At 41.5% G+C, this 16,240-nt stretch overlaps 1 protein-coding gene across 2 annotated transcripts in view; it reads left to right on the top strand.

Annotated features, from left to right (window-relative positions):
• TBCD (tubulin folding cofactor D) overlaps positions 1-16,240 on the top strand; it is a 97,623-nt gene that overhangs the window by 75,784 nt on the left and 5,599 nt on the right. For both annotated transcript variants that reach the window (XM_015879840.2, XM_015879841.2), the window contains 9 exons: positions 90-171; positions 1,135-1,253; positions 1,648-1,739; positions 2,232-2,372; positions 4,913-4,996; positions 6,332-6,490; positions 7,169-7,307; positions 12,268-12,389; positions 13,258-13,335. In XM_015879840.2, the coding sequence (XP_015735326.1) occupies positions 90-171; positions 1,135-1,253; positions 1,648-1,739; positions 2,232-2,372; positions 4,913-4,996; positions 6,332-6,490; positions 7,169-7,307; positions 12,268-12,389; positions 13,258-13,335 (1,016 nt within the window). The remainder of the gene's footprint in view (positions 1-89; positions 172-1,134; positions 1,254-1,647; positions 1,740-2,231; positions 2,373-4,912; positions 4,997-6,331; positions 6,491-7,168; positions 7,308-12,267; positions 12,390-13,257; positions 13,336-16,240) is intronic.

Raw genomic sequence — 16,240 nt, 5'->3', positions numbered from 1 at the left:
TCATCTTTCTCTTTAACCTCTTAAGTGCAGTTATATTTCCTTAGATCACAGTTCGTGATACGAAGTTCACAATTTTGCCTTTGTTTCAGGAGTCTGCAGTGTCTGCACTGAGTGCTTTGTGTAATGAATATTACATCAATGAAAATGGAGAAGCTGATCCAGCTTTACAGGGTAAGGACTCATATTTACAGAAGAGGTTGAGGATACTGGGCTGTACCTTATGGACAGTTTGGAGGAATTGAGTAAATTGGGGGCGAGGGGGGCATCGCTGATTTTATACTAATTTTACGAGATGATATAGAATAGGTATTTTAAGAATAACACCATTTATGTTCTTGTATTCTTAAAGACTCCATTGCAGTTATGCACAGTTTACCAAGAAATTTATTGTTGTTGTTTGGTTGTTTTTTTTGCAATTGCAAACTGGTGTATTGTTTCTAAATCAGGTCAGAAAAGACAGGTATTTTTATTGTGGTACTTCCAAGTATGACATAGATACCTGTCACACACTGTGACATGCACACACCGTGACATGCATTCCCTGCCCTGAAGAAGTCAGACTGCGTTTTATATATCAGCCACAACTTGGTTTCTGAACTGTCTAGGCAAGCACTGCATCTTTCTATGTCCTTAAGTCTTACGTGCCACTTGTTTGGAAGATTTTGAATAGTAGTAGGGCTCATGTTGCAAGTATTGCTAACCTCTGGACAGGGAACTGACTTCCTGATGTGAGGAACTGGTTGAGGCCTGTTGAATTGCACAGGGATTTAAAGAAAAAGAAGTCATGAGGTATGATTAAAGTGCAGTTTCCTATGGTAACTGATCTTCCTCTAGCAAATATTGCTCAATCATTTCAGTCTTGGATGGCAGTAAGCAATGGCACAATTACGTAATTTTTTGTCGGATCTTTGAATTTTTCCTTTTCAAGATTAAGAAGTGTATGTTTGGCTCCTTTTTTTTGTGAGCTGGAGTTGTGTTTACTGCAGCTCTCTTGGTTGTTCAATTATAAAACAATTATAAAACTTTCTAGATGCTATATTGGGAGGATAGTTTTCCTCTTACTTTTTTATTTAGTCAAATATGTAACGATGATGATGTAAAAGTTGCTTTGCAATTGCTTTTTTTCTTCTTTAGATGAGCTGGTGACACAGTACATCTCAGAACTACAAAGCACAGAGCAGATGATTCGATGTGGCTTTTCACTCGCCCTTGGAGCCCTTCCAAGGTTTCTGCTAAAGGGCAGGCTACAGCAGGTGAGGCGAGAGGACACAGGGTATTCTGAGTGAAACCTATGATCATAATGAAATAAATAATAATGATCATAATTACAGGTCTTTGTGAAACGGATTTGGATTGTAATGTACGGTAACACCAGAAAATCATGAGCTTAGCTTGCCATAGATTCTGGTAATTAAAGTTTAGTCCCGCTTTGGTAGTGTTAATGGAAAAAGCAGGTTGAGTTGCCCTTTGGTGTGGAGCACTTGTCCAGAGGGAACATTGAGGCATATTGACAGGTTGTGGTGTGAAACCTAAAGCTATTGACTGCTTGGTTCTCCTGTATGTAATTCACCTAATTTTCCTACTATCTCTAAATGTAGGTCACTTATAAATATTATATTGACTTGAAATACATCTTTTTTCTTTCAGGTTTTGGAAGGTTTGAGAAAAGTCACCTTAATTACCCCCAAAGATGTGAGCTTTGCTGAATCCAGAAGAGATGCCCTAATAGCAATTGCAGAGTATGTTTATCATCTTTAGTTTTTATCTAATGTTAATTCTTTCTATAGAAGGCTTCTACTATTCACTATTCACTCCACTTTCTAATACAAACTCACTGCATGGATCTTGAAATCACACCATGAAAAGAAATTAATCATTTCTCTTGTGGAACCATGTACACTTCACCTCTGACAGCTTTGATTCAGAGGATTACCTGACATGTGAGGATGAAGTACAGCTCTCATCTTTAATTTTTAAATCAATGGGAAAAAAAATAGCTGGAATGTATTTCAAAGTTCACCATTTTCTTTCCTGAACACTGATAAGAAATCCTCAAATCTACAATAGCCTCAGAATCATTCTGCACACTGTATGTTTGTTCGTGGGAATTATTATGGGGGCTTAGAATACTCTTATGCCTAGTGAATTTTATTAAGCAACAGAGCAGAGCTATGATCTTAATGTTTCCCCTGCTAATGTATTTTTTTCCCCTTTGTTTTCTCTTTTTAAAGGATTTGTCAGACTGTAGGTATTAAGGGTGAAGGATCCCAGGAAGAGTATATCTGCAAAGACAATGTTACTCAGATTTATGCTACGTTGCTCAATTGTGTGACTGACTACACCACAGACAGCCGAGGAGATGTTGGAGGATGGTAAGATGCCTCACAAACTTCAGCTCAGTGTCATGTTTTTCATGTCCAATAAAAGAAATATTTTTGAAAACCTATTAGAAATAAATAGATAATTTCAACCTTGCTGTGATTTGAGTTTGGAAATATACTGGTGGAATAAATGTGGGAAGGGGAAGCTGTCCGGGCTGTCTTTCCTTCACACCAAGAAGATGTGAAACTGAAGTTCAGTCTTGTTCTGATTGTGTGGATGTTACTGAATGTTAGGAACGTACCTAGCTGTTAAAACTACAGTGGTTTAAGTTGTATTTTTTAGTTTCTTTGGAGTAGTACTTCGACTCCTACTTACTGAGCTCCTTTCATTATCTGTGTGTTGCTGGTTTTTTGCCAGGAGAGGGAGCAGTTGCTTAATTTGTGAGTGGCAAAAAATGGTTGCAGACTGCGGTTGCAGTTGCTGTCATAGGAAGGCTGCAGTGGCTGTGTAGTTAGCATGCCTTGCAGGTGGGCATGGTAGGGTACCTTCTTCCTCATCACACTTATTCTTGTGGCCAGAACAGCCTCAGTGACTTGCTCGTTTCTCCCTGCTGTGACCAAAACAGACCAGTCCTGGGGTAACTTTTAAGTTTTTCACTATTGTATCTACAAATGTGTTGAAAAAGGGTAGAGGGGAACTAATCTAAGTTATTCCTATCAGTTAATGTTTGTGTGCTTATAGTTATATTTTTTATGTGGTGATGCCCAGAGCCTAAGCCTTCAGTACTGGTTGTCATATGACAGCAAGGTCTTGTGGGGAATGGAACACATGGTGTAAATGGAGATTCCAAAGAAATCTAGGAAAGGGGGAAAACAACACAGGACAGCAAGTCAGAGAAACGTAGATGTGTTTGACATCTCAAACTTAAAAGAGGAAACAAGAATGCAAACTAGTAATAATCAAGAACAGGTCATTCCAGTACGCACAAGGGAGGAAGCATCTTGGCATTCCTTCTCCTTCTTTGTCAGCTGTCAGAATGCGAGGAGGAGCTGAGTGTCTCTATAGCTCAGAGTATGTAATAACACACGAGTGACACAAGAATAGCTTGAAGACAGTCTAAGAACAATCATGTAGGGTGATGAGTCAGAGAAAGGAAGAGAGACTGAGCTTTCTGCTTTCAAAATTAGGTGAGTTGCTGAAGCTGATAGGGGAGAAACTGGTGAAGTACAATTAGCTACTCAAGCGAGCTTCCGCTTGCACCAGCTCACATGTTCCACTATTGATGATCTTTTGGTCTGTCTTAATTTAAACACAAAATGAAATTCTGCAAAGTGGAAATTTTCAAAGAAACCCTGAGGAAATGGAATTGCTGTTAAAATTCAAATGTGTTCTGAGTCCCATGTTTTTTTAAACCTCCTTTCACAACATCGGCCAAAATCAACAGTCCCAAAACATGTAAATTGAAGGGGGAAGGGAAAGCTTTTCTCATAGCAAACTATAGCCTGCTGGATACTTCTGTGACCTCTTAGATATATTTTCTCATTCTGTTTCTCTTAAATTATTGACTAAGATGGAAAGATATGGAGAGAGCTGCCATTCTGTGCAGAGACCTTCCTCCGGTGTGTGATTTTTGTCTTTCTTTAATGGAATCGTGGGAAAGTAAAACCAACTGTGCTTTCCATATGCAAACTTCACATTTATTTTGACAGATAGTTTGCTAGGACTTGTCCAATCTGACTACAGGTGTTGGATGCGAGTATCTAAAAGTCAGATACTGTAAGGAAAAGAGAGAAAAACATCCTTTGATGAAAGATTGCCAAACTTGTATTAAACTACCTAGGAAAAAATGATATAATTTACATTATTTTTCCCCCCATTGTGACTGAGTGTCTCACCCAGTTTTAGGTTACATAGGCAACTGTTTTTTTCAGTTTATCTTGGAAATTTCACTGTAGACAGGTGTACCCTTTCATAAATTTCTTTCTGTGTATTTACTTATTAGTGAGAAAGGCTGAATGTGCTGGCTGTGGTCAGGAAGGTGGACATCAAGCACATGTTAATGTTATTTAAACTAAGTTTCTTCGCAGAATCAATATAGGAGAGGGATTTGAGCCACTTTGAGTCACAGTTTTTCCTAATGTTGGAAGTACAGAGCTTGAAAATTTGGAAGAATGTGACACTGTCAGAAGTGGTTTAAATATCTCTGCAAAAATGTCAGTCAGCCTTTTTAGAAGCAGAGAATTTGAAGTAAGGCAAAAGGCTGAGATTTAGAAACCAATTTGTATGCTACAAATGAATAATGGCTATCAATTTTGGCCTTCCTAATAACCTGATGATATCTGGCTGGACAGAAAACCAAGACAGGTTGGGGATCTGCCTGGATGGCTCTCAGTGCAAACGTGGGCTTGGCTCTATGGAATGAGGATTTATGCATTCTTATGGCACTCCTTCCCAAAATGTGATAACTACTCTCACTGTTCAGTGTTTTCAATGTTTTGTACCTGCTGTTTTTTTTACCAGTTTAACCTAACTGCTGCTGTATTTATTTAAGTACTGATTTTCCTGCTCTAACATATTTCTGTTCCAACAGGGTACGTGAAGCTGCTATGACAAGTTTAATGAAAGTGACGCTTTTGCTGGTTCAGAATGAAGCAGAGTTAATTAATGCCAACATGTAAGCTACTTGTTCTCTTTTTGTCTTATCTCTTACAATTACATTCCAATCCATACAAGGAAGTATTGCTTATATGTCGTATACTTACTCCTCTGTTGAGCATAAGGAACCTTTGATAGAAACACATGGATTTTACAACATATTGGATGCTGAGAATGTTGTATCTGCATTTCAGAGGGGCTAGCCTCCATGAGAGAAAGTGGGCAGCAGTCTTGCTTTACAAACAGAGTGCATCTGTGAGATTTGGTCTGTACTTGCAGCCTCTGTGCACATTGCCAGCGTTATTCACTTAAATAGAATAGGAATTCACCCGCTTACACAGAGCACTGCATCATTGATTTGGAATGCGGTGAAATGTTTTCATTTCTGTCATCTTTACAGAATTATTAACGAGGAAATACATTAAAAACAAAATTTGCACGGAGATTCAGATTTTTGGTTTCATGAGTATTTGTTCGTGTTCCTGGTAGTGAATGTGATTTGCAGTTACAGCTTGAGGTGAAGCAAGATTGTGATGGTTTATGGACAGAGCATGCCCATGTTGGCTGAATAGCTACGTGATTCCTAATTAATTACGAGATTTACAAACAAGTGAATGACTGCTAGTTGGTGAATCAGATGCTTGGAAGGAAAGTGGTGGGTTCTGTAGGAATGCTGTACTCAGCCAGTGCCTGTTGTCCAGGGGTTTCCTCCTGTTGGGCTTTTGCAGAAGTTATTCACGTCAGACTTAAAAGAGAATTCTTTCCAACTTGATTGAAAGAGAAAGAATCACGTTTGCTTGGCGTTGGAGGTCTTGCTGTAGCTGAAAGAGTTCTAGCTCTTTCTGATGTCTTAGTTTTCCTTTTGAAGGTGTAAAGGGCCTTGTAGAACATGATTTCATAGAGAAGAGTATAATTATGGATGCAGGCTAATTGGGATACAGTTAAATAACTAACCAGAGCTAGACCCTCATTTGGGATGGGTGAATAGACCCTGTCCACTGTCTGGAGTTTTCTACTTGAAAATGTGCTTTTCCCAGGATTTGTGTTCTGTTTCCATCTGAAATGTTCATCCAATCCTTAAAGCACCACTGTATGTTCACAGATGTGATTTGTGAACATCAAATGCTAAGTAATGTTAGAGTCATGGCATTTTTTGATTGATATGTGGGAAACAAATCTGTAAAGGTTCTGTCACCATTTTGATTTCTTAATTCATCTGCATATTCATTACAAAGCATTAAACCAGACTTCTTTCATATTGCTATAATTTTGATATTGTTGCAGTGATTTAAATACACATCCTACTCATTATACATGATGAATTGTTCTCTCTGTCTCTCTCTTTTTTTAATAGATGCAAACAGATTATGTGCTGGCTGGCCCAACAGTCAGCTGAAAAAATTGATAAGTTTCGAGCTCATGCAGGATCCGTGTTCCTTACCCTTTTACATTTTGACAGTCCTCCAGTTCCACACGTACCTCATCGAGAAGAACTGGAGAGGATATTCCCAAGGTAATGGATTGAAGGAGCTTTCCTAAATCAGTGGAAATAAAATGTTTGTTTTATTCGGGCGTGTTTGGTGCTGCCTGTCAGCATTTCAATAAATACATGTAAGCATACAAAACAAACCCAGAAGTAGAACTTATGGCATGAGTGTCTGTGAAAACAGTGATTTCTTAAGGAGAAGGGCATTATGCTGCTGAAGTCTTCCTCTGAATCAGCTCTCAATAATTTCTGAACCCACTGGCCAGTTTCATGGTAGATTTGGGGTGGTGGAGGTCATCTCTGCAGGGGTGGTTCAGTTTTAAGGAACTTCCAGAGACTGAGTCCAACTCTCTGAGTGCTTCAGAACTAACCAAAAATGAAAGCATATTATGAAGGGCATTATTCAAATGCCTCTTAAACACTGGAAGAAAGAGTAGTTACTTTTTTAGTATAGAGAAAAGTGCTTTGGGAAAGGAAACTGGTTCAAATCCTTTATCTGAATCAGGATGTGGAGTTGAACATTGCTTCACCTTACTGGATGTGACTTGTAGTCTTGATGTTTATTTTCCTCCTATAGCAATGAGTGATTTGGGGTTTTTAGGTAATTCAGAGACCTTCTTTACTTGAGGAAGAGGCGCTATCATAGCACTGTATGGAGATGGAAGTACTCACAGACAAAACTATTTTCTTCTTCCTTTTCCCCAGGTCAGAGGCAGAAACTCTAAACTGGAACGCTGCATCAGAAGCTTTCCCTCGAATCACCCAGCTTTTAGGTTTGCCTGCGTACCAGTACTACGTGCTTTTGGGTCTCTCAGTGTCTGTTGGTGGATTAACAGAGACAACGGTAAGAAAGTAGAGTAGCTTTCCTGTTTGGTAGGAGGATGTATTTATTTAATGCCCGGTTTTAATCCTTGTTAAAAATATCCTTAAAAAAAAAAAACCAAAACAATTACACAGGATATTAATTATTAGTTGTCATTACATTTTCACTGCATGTTTAGAAAATACACAGTTTTTGTTTTGATGTGATTTCCTGTAAATTACCAAAGGGGTAGCAAGAAGTTCGTAATGAAGAACTATCATTCAAATGTCAAACTGCACGCTCTGAGCTTTGCAGTCTCTCCTTCATTCTTCTGAGTACAGACTTCTCCCTTATCACTGGTTTTGGTAGTCCATCATGCTGCCACAGTCTTCAAGACTTTATCATTTAAATTATCCTTCTGACCTTCTCCTGCAGTTCATGTTTTTTTCCAAATTACTTATTTCAAGGTACTTGGCTTGAAACATTTTTGTTACTGGGTTCAGCTGGACATGTAATGCATATGAAAACAATATCCTGCAGTAAGGGCACGATTCTGTACACACTGCAGAGAAATACCGGCCAGCAACAGAATATTTTGGTCTGTCTGTTAAACCTCTAAATTGCAGCAGTCCTCTAAGAGCTGATGGTGCTCTAAAGCAGCAGTCAGAATGCTGTCAATGTTCAGGTGTTCCTAAATAAGGCTAATTTACTGTCTGTAAATAAGTAAATACCACTGGAAGAGTGGTAGGTGGCAGGAAATGCAGTTTTTGTGGAGAGAACAGCTCCTGCTGCTCACAGGAGGAGGAGGTCACCGTTCTGCTGCCTCCTATTGCTTCCACTTCTCAGGCTTACCATGATTGTTTGGAGTCCATCCAAGTGATGGGGTTTGCCTGGTGCCATAGGCTTTGAATTTGTGATCCAGAGATTTCCATATCCCCGGGGGTTTTGTGTAGTTGAGGATCTGGTGTCTGCAGCATCATGTATTTAAGGCAATTTTGACAATTTCAATGTTTCTAAAATGTCAACTAATTCAATAGAAAGGGCTGTTTTTGAAAGTTTGAAAACATGTGTTTATTGGTTGGTGACAGTAATTAGTGGATAGACGATGTAACTCTTAGCAGATTTTTGTAAGGGCAGACATGCACATGAAATTCAGCTCGCAGTCAAACAGCTAATTACTGGAGGCTCCACCAAAACCAGAGTTATTCTTGTAAGCATAAAAGGGGAGGAAAGTGGCGGGGGAGCAGACAGACAGACTGCTACCAAGGTCAGATGAAAATTCTTATTCAACATTCTGTCTTTTTTTCCTTAAGTTCTGTCTGTGCTCAGTTTTGTGATGTGCAGACACTGGGTGCCGGTAGCTGCCCTCCCTGCTGCCACCCAGCAGAGTATTTTAGGGAAAACTTCTGTGCTTCTTTCAGAATTGCAGTTTTGAGACGTTACCTTTCTGTGACCCTGTGCTTGTCGTCAGCACTGAGTTCTTGTTCCAGTTCAGATATTCTCAGGAGGGTTGGCTCTGGAAACAAAGTGACCTCATTCTTTTTTGAGCCAAATAGAAGTGCAGGAGAGGCTGGAAGTGCGGGCTATTTACACTTGGGATTAAGCAGTGTGTGGTGTTTTACGTTTAATACTTAAAATGTGATGTATAAATTAGAATTGATGACTCTCATAATGACTGGTGTTTGAAACGATTCCATCAAAGCCCGTTGTGATCTTTGTTGAATATCCAGGGACTCATTTAAAACATAAGTGGACAATTTTAAGAGATGTTACTATTAAATCCATATGAAAGAAGCAAATTTAAAGACCTTAGGTAAAAGAAAAAGAGTATTCAGGTATGTGTTCTGCAGTACTGTGTGTGTTCTGCAATCACTTCTTTCTTCCCTTTCTCACTTAAGAAAACTATGTACACGAATGCACACATGGATATCGAAGTTAGAAAGTTCAGCTTTCTCATATGCTGTATGGCCACATGCTTTTGAATCTCAGTTTGTCTTTGTGTCTCCTTGAGGTGTTGGTGGAAGGTGGCTGTTCTGTAGTTCAGTGGTCTCTGACCTTTCTTCTGCAGTTAGAAGTTGCCCAGCAGTGTATTTAAGGAGAGCAGTTCTTTAGTTCTTCATGCAGCACATTTCAGTAAGCGTAGAGTCTCCCAGAGCCGCTGTGGTGGCAGTGGTTGCTGAAAGCATTCCAGCTTGAGCACTTCAAGTGAGGGGGAAAAACAGAAGGTGTTGTTCCCTTTGGCATTCAGCAGCACTGCTGTGTGCACTGTCTGTGTACAAGCATCCTCCAGCTGTACGTGCGGCCTGCAGTGCTGTGTGTTTCTTACAGCTGCATAAATATCTTCCCAGGACACAAGGATGTGAACTGAACAGCGGTGCTCTTTCTGCAGGTCACAACTGCTGTAGTTTCAGGGGTTGGGTTATAAATTCATCATTGTTGAATCACATTACATGCAAAATTTTGTCTGGTGATTCTCGTCCCCCCCATAGAGACTGCAGAACATTTCTGGTTTGGGGTATGGTTGGGAGAAAACATCATTGGACCTTGAACAGATATGTTGGGACACATGGAAATATTGGGACATTTGTAGATGATACGAAAAGTGAGAACAGCATCCAGTTCTAAACCACCTGGTTACGGTGGATCAGTGCATGTTGCATTTGAGCAAACAGCCTGAAATGCTGCTTTCCTAAGTGACAGCTCTGGCAAAATACATGTAAGAGTCATTTCTGACATCCTTCTTTACAAGGAAATAGTGTGAGTTGTTATTTTCCTGCTTTCCTTGAAATATCCCTGACTCCAGCCTTAGTTATTGCCCTCCAAAGACTTGGTGAGTTATGGGGTGTTCTGAGCAGAATGAAGGAGACACAGTTTTGCTTGTGCTAAAACTTGAATGATGTGCAGTGTTGTTGTTTTTTTGTTACTGGGAAAACAGGAACTGCCACTGCAGTGCTGTGCATTTGTCAGGATTAGAAATGATCCCAAACCAGTGTTACCGAGTGCTGACATTGTGCCTTCCACACGTCTTACAGGAATCTTTGCACTTTCTGTTCCAGTGCTTCTTTGAAGGCTGAAGCATTTAGCAGCCATCAGCAGATAAAAACGCTGCTCTTGTGGAAGCTCTTCCCAGAGTTTCTCATTTGCCTTCTGTCTGTGCTGAGTTAGGTGCAGAACACTGAATGCTTTCCAGTTCTGCTGTTTTCCCCTCCCCCTAAAGCCATAATTTTGGCCTCTATGCAGATGCTTTTTTCCTTCCTTATGTTCTGGAGTTGCTGTGTATTTCATTTATGGCGCTGGATGCCTGTTGAGATACCAGGGCCTCTAAGGAGAGACCTTTAGGGCATGTGGGTCTCCAGAACATCTTCAGTGCTGTATTGTCCTTTCTCATTGTGCCCCACAGATGGCTTTATCAGGTCTGGCCAAGATAGGAATGCAAGCAGTCACAGCCCCTCTAGGAATCAGGCATCTGTAGAGCTGACGGGTAGCTGAGGTTCCAATGTTCAGCTGTAAATCAAATGCCTGAGCCCATTTCCTTTGAACAAATCCACCCAGTCACTGCCTCAAGGCTCTATTTAGAAGTATTGTAGTTCAGCTTTACCGCAAGCTGACTGGGAAATGTTTTTGTGACAGTTTATTTTGACACCTTATTTATCTCGAGCTGTACATGCTTCTCCCATTGCTGTAGCTGCACATCTTAATGACCTCGTTCATACTTTTCCCCTGGTTCCAGCATTAAAATCCACAGTTTTACCATCAAATAAGGGTCCCTTTGAGCACCACTGCTTTACCGTCCATTGGCCTGTGCTTCATTACCTCCAGCTGGCTGAACTGATGGCAGAGTTGGGCCATGGCAAACCCTGTTCTGCTGTGTTTCCTAAGGACAAGGTTATTGTCAGCGCTCCTCTGGAGTTCCTGCCCAATGCTACAGTTACAACCTGTTAACCTCCTGATTTCCTTTCCCACTCCTCGTGCAGCTGCCCCAGGGAAGGGTGTGTGTTTGCATAGTGTGAATTCTGGGTTGTGCCAATGAGGAAAAGTTCTGGAGATGTTCTCTGTGAGTCCCCACGAGCTTTGGGTGGTGGCTCAGGTGCTTTTTGGAGGCTGTCTGCATTAAACTAAAGCATTCATCTGAGGAGGAAATGGGGATGTAACCAGTTGATGAAGTGTTAACTCGCTGTGTTAAGGTTCCATTGGTCTGCACTGTCTGTTTGAAAAATGTCCTGGTTTTAAGTCTGCTGAGCAATAGTGCTCTGTGCACACCTTTACTTTGGTATGGCTTTATCTTCCTTCTGCAGTTTTTCTGCTTACCCTGCTGTGTCTCGGTTCTGCACAGCCTCCAAATGGGCCACATGTAGGTGTGCCCTTTCCTTTTGCATAGAACAAACAGCTGAAGTAGCATCCTGTGCAGCGTCCCAGGTGAGGACCCTGAATTGCCCTGAAGTTTAATTGCAAATAGTCCAAAGGGACTGCACACAGCTGAACCTTAAACAGCGCTGAAAGCTCCTCCTGCTGCTGCTCCGAAACAGCTGATTCCCATCTGAATTGAAACCAGGTGTCCTTAATTTCTGAGGTGGCTTTAATTTGTAACTGAGTTTGCTGCTGGTTTGTTTGCCCTGCTGGAAAACACTGCTGTGGGAGCCCACTGTGTTTTTCAGTCACATCAATTTGTTCAATAGATGTTACCCCTCAAACTTCTTGCTTCGAACTTCCAGATTCACAACTCGAGCATTATATTAGTACAGCAGGATGATGATAGTGCTGCAGGGAGGTTTTATTTTTAAAGAAAGAAAACAAGGGATCTTTAATGTGGTCTTTTTTTTTGCTACAATGGCAAAACTTGAAAAGGGTTAGAAAACCCACTTTGAACAAGGCTTAATGAAAGCAAAATATAATCTTCCTGTCACATGTTGGCACAGAATTCATGTGCTCAGGAGAGCAGCACAGGTGTGCAGCACAGCGGGTCGTTCCCTCAGCCCTTGTTCTGAGCTTTCTCCTGCTGCAGCTCAGGTACTCGGCTCAGAGCCTGTTTGACTACATGAAGAAAATCCAGAACGATTCCAGCGCCATGGAGGGATTCTGTGAGACACTGCTGAAGGTCTTCGAGGACAACCTGCGGAATGACCGGTAACTGTTTATCTATCTTGAATGCAACCATTTGAAGTTGGATGCAGAGAGCAGCTTTTTCCACTCTACCTGAACCACGTAAACCTGCTTTAATATCTTCATTTGGTACAGCACGCCTTTGCTGAAGCTTGTAATGAAGTGCTGGTAGAACATTTTGCATTTGCTGTAGTTCAATATGAGGCATAACGTTGTTTCTGTAGTGCGTTACTGGGGGTTACGTATCACAGCATGCTGTGCAGTGCAGCCCGTGCTTCATTTTGATAGTGGTCTTTTCACACACACATGAAGTACAACCACCATGTGAAGATTCTCCTTTGCAGGTGATTCTTCCTGGCAGTTTGTCTCTAAGCTTGATGCACCAAACATGTTTAATAGGAGATTTTCCTATTGAACCAAATAATTCTGCTGACAGCAGAACTGCAGATTGTATTTATAGTAATTTTGTTCTTTTTGCAGCTGTTGAAATAGAATCCATGCCTATAGATTTTTCCATCTGGCACATTGTGTGTTGGCTTATTTGATAAGAGGGCTCTGTGACTTCTGATACATCCGATAAAATATGGTTAGAACATATATGTATTTTTTTCTACTGCTTTTAACTGTGTTTTCAGGACCCTGCCAGTTTAAACCAGGCATTTTGTTAATTAGTTCTTTTTCCTTTTGGCTGCAGCATGTCCCCCTCTCAGCCAAGGAGGATGATTTAGCCAACACACAGAAGTTACCAAGCAACCCTCCTCTGTGCAAATTAGAGTTCTAATTTAAAGATGTAGGTAGATAGGAAGTTTCTTTCTTTGCTTCTCATTAAAAATAGCACATATATGTATGCCAGGACGTTTATTTACACTGGTAAATTCTTTTCTCTCATCAGGGTGTCTGTACCTCTCCTGACAATGCTGGACCAAATGCTGGCAAACGGCTGTTTTGATATATTTACCACGCAGGGGAAGTAAGTTGCTGCCAATCTTTGTTTGTTTTTCACTTTGCAGTGGGTCTTTGAAATGTTACGCTGATGCTGCTGAGTGTTGCTGTGGCTGTGGTCCACATCTTTGTAGATATATGGGTGTAATGCTTAAATGGCAGCTGTGGTAAGTTTTGGACCAGAAAGACTCAAAAGAGTCTTACTGAAATCTTGACTCTCGTAGAAGTTGGTTCTTGGTTCATTGTTTAATGACCTGTATGTTAATCAAATTCACTTTGCTCGTTTCACCTGGCAGGCTCAGGCCTGCATCAGAGCCCTTTTGCAGCATCCTAAACAGCAGTGTTTTGTAGTACGTTCTGTGCTGTGCTGGGAGCCTTTAGCAGTGACAGAATCCTGTTGCGATGCTGCAAAATAGAATGAATGCCTGCTGCCTCTTGCTTCCAAAACCTTACTGCTTTTCTTAATGTAAGTCCTAAATGAATCTACCCTTGTTTTCAAGGGTATATTTAGATAATCTGTCTTAGTTCTGGCAGTACCTTTCTGAATAAGAGATCACAGTTCATCAACTATTCAGAGAATGAGCTTTGCAGGTGGGTTTGGTCATCGTGCCGTGCTCTCTGCTGGTAGGACACAGGCTGCCTCCCACATGGGTCACAAACAGAAACACGTGGTAGGATCGCTGCTACTCACTGCTGTGTCAGTGAGACTCACTCAGCCCTGCTGCTGCTCTCATGCTTAGTTAAAAGGTTTGAAATGGAGTGGGGGTGAGAGAGGTTTTGAAGTTGATCCAAGTGAATTTGATTCCAGTTTGATGTTGGAACTCAAAAAGAGAAGTAAAAAATTATTTCTTGCAGCCCAGTGGATCATTTTGATGCAAAGGGAACTGGAACGGAGGGCATGAATTGCAGGAACTAATTACCATGTGAAAGGCTGCCCCTAAGGAAATTTGGAGATAGTCAGAGTTAGAGGATGTAGTTCCTGCATGTGATGGTTTCTTGGTTATAGGCTGCCCTGTGGTCAGGGATGGTAACCATGAACTGTGTGCACTTCACTGAGAGCCAGGCGAGCCTGCAGTGCTGGGCTTTGCTGTGCTCTAAAAGGAACCTCTGTGCAGCGTAGTTTGCCATTTAACTGGGCCCAGAATTGTGTTCTGTACAATGTCTGCCTTTTCTTAGTTAGGCGTGTGCCATCTGGCTGCAGTTAAGGGATGGATCCTGGCTCTGAGGCCTGTGCTGTTGGCTGACACCTACTTCATAGAATGTGAACAAATGTGACTTCTGGGTCTGGATTCTTGAGTGGGACCGATTACCCAGGAACTGTGCCGTGAAAGTGCAGAAACAAAGCAAAATGAGCCTGACATTTCAGGCCCTGCTTCGTGGTGTGAAAGGCCACTGGTGCATTGTGCTATGGAAGCTTTTATATAATGTCATCCTGGCTCCCATTTCTTCCCTCTTCTGTGTTTTTTCCCAGTTGTGCTGAGTGAATTGCAAGGGGACTTAGGCTGCAGCGTGGCCTGCACCAGCATCGTGCTTACACCAGCATCGTGCTTACACCAGCTGCTAAACAGTTAACTGCCACTTTATGAGAAATAATACTTACAGATTCTCTCTGAGGTTTAACATGGACATTGTGCAGCACAATTGACATTTTAAATAATAATAATAAAACATTAGCAGCCCAAAGCAGGTAACACTGTACGTGGGCTGAATTTAACTGGGATTGGTGGCTGTTGGCTGGATCGTTGCTGCTCATTGGGAGCTCAGTGCACAGCTGTAGCAAAGTGCCACACGGTGTCAGCCCTGTCTTTGAGAGGGGTTTTCCTGCCTGCTCCCACCATGGCTTTTGAAGTCCACAATGCACAGCTTTACAGGTTTGCCATAGCTCTTAGATGGACCTCACTGCACTGTGACAGTCTGTGTGCAACAGGGCAGGCAGAGGAGAAGGGAGAGATGTCCCCACTGACAGCACACCATGATTATGTGCTTCTGTGGATTTAGCAGAAGCAGCAATGCTCTCAGTGCCCAGTAAAGCACAGTGCAAAGGAGCACGGCAGCAGCTGAACTCTGCTTCACAGACACCCCAGCCGATGTCCCAGTCCTTCCTGCATTGCCACGTGTGACACCATGGAAAGGTGCACACACTGATGTGTTTCCCCAGACGTGGGCTCTGTTTCTGCTGGCACCGTGACCACACAGAAGAAGGAATTTTCTCAATTTCCTTTCCAAGCTATTGGAGCCATTTGAGATCATACGTAGGTTAGGTGTAGTTATTACAAATGTGAAATTGGCAAATGACAGTGCATGTGTTTTAAACACAAAATGCTGCACATAAGGTTACGTGTGCTAAATTTATTCCAGATGCTCTTGTTCCATTGGTCTCTTTGTTGCTCTGCTCCTCCACGATGTGCTCGTTGTTGAACCAGATTAAAATCTCACCTAATTCACTGTCACAGCTGTTCTGTGCTGAAAGCCAGGCATGCACTGCAGGTATTGGAGTTAGCTGTCCACACAATGTCTTTGTGTAATCGTGGGGGAGAGGAAGGAAGGTTTTTGTTTTAAATGTACGGCTGTTCAGCACATTACATTATACTGCAGTTCTGAACAGTTTATATCCACAGTTTTGGGTCACAGTAGCAGAAAATAAATGTTAGGGCTGCTGCTTTACAAACACAGTGCGGTGAGATTTGCAGGCTGTGCCATCCAGCAGTCTCTGCATTCAGGAGCCAAAGATGAAATAGGTTGGGTTTGTTTTTTTTGCATCTATTGCACTTCAGCTTTGAGTGCAGCGAGTAAAAGATTAAATAATTTGTACTGAAATAAAAGTAATATTCCCTCTTTGCTTTTCTCTAATAGGTCCTTGAAATAACACTAACAGTACTTGTGTTTGTATGAGTGTCTGGGAAAGAGCTGTGAGAATTGCATTTCCCAGCCTG

This window comes from Coturnix japonica, chromosome 18, assembly GCF_001577835.2.
Source record: "Coturnix japonica isolate 7356 chromosome 18, Coturnix japonica 2.1, whole genome shotgun sequence".
NCBI lineage: Eukaryota > Metazoa > Chordata > Aves > Galliformes > Phasianidae > Coturnix > Coturnix japonica.
The sequence above is the reverse complement of the archived record's forward strand: the minus strand, read 5'-3'. Positions and strand labels throughout refer to the sequence as shown.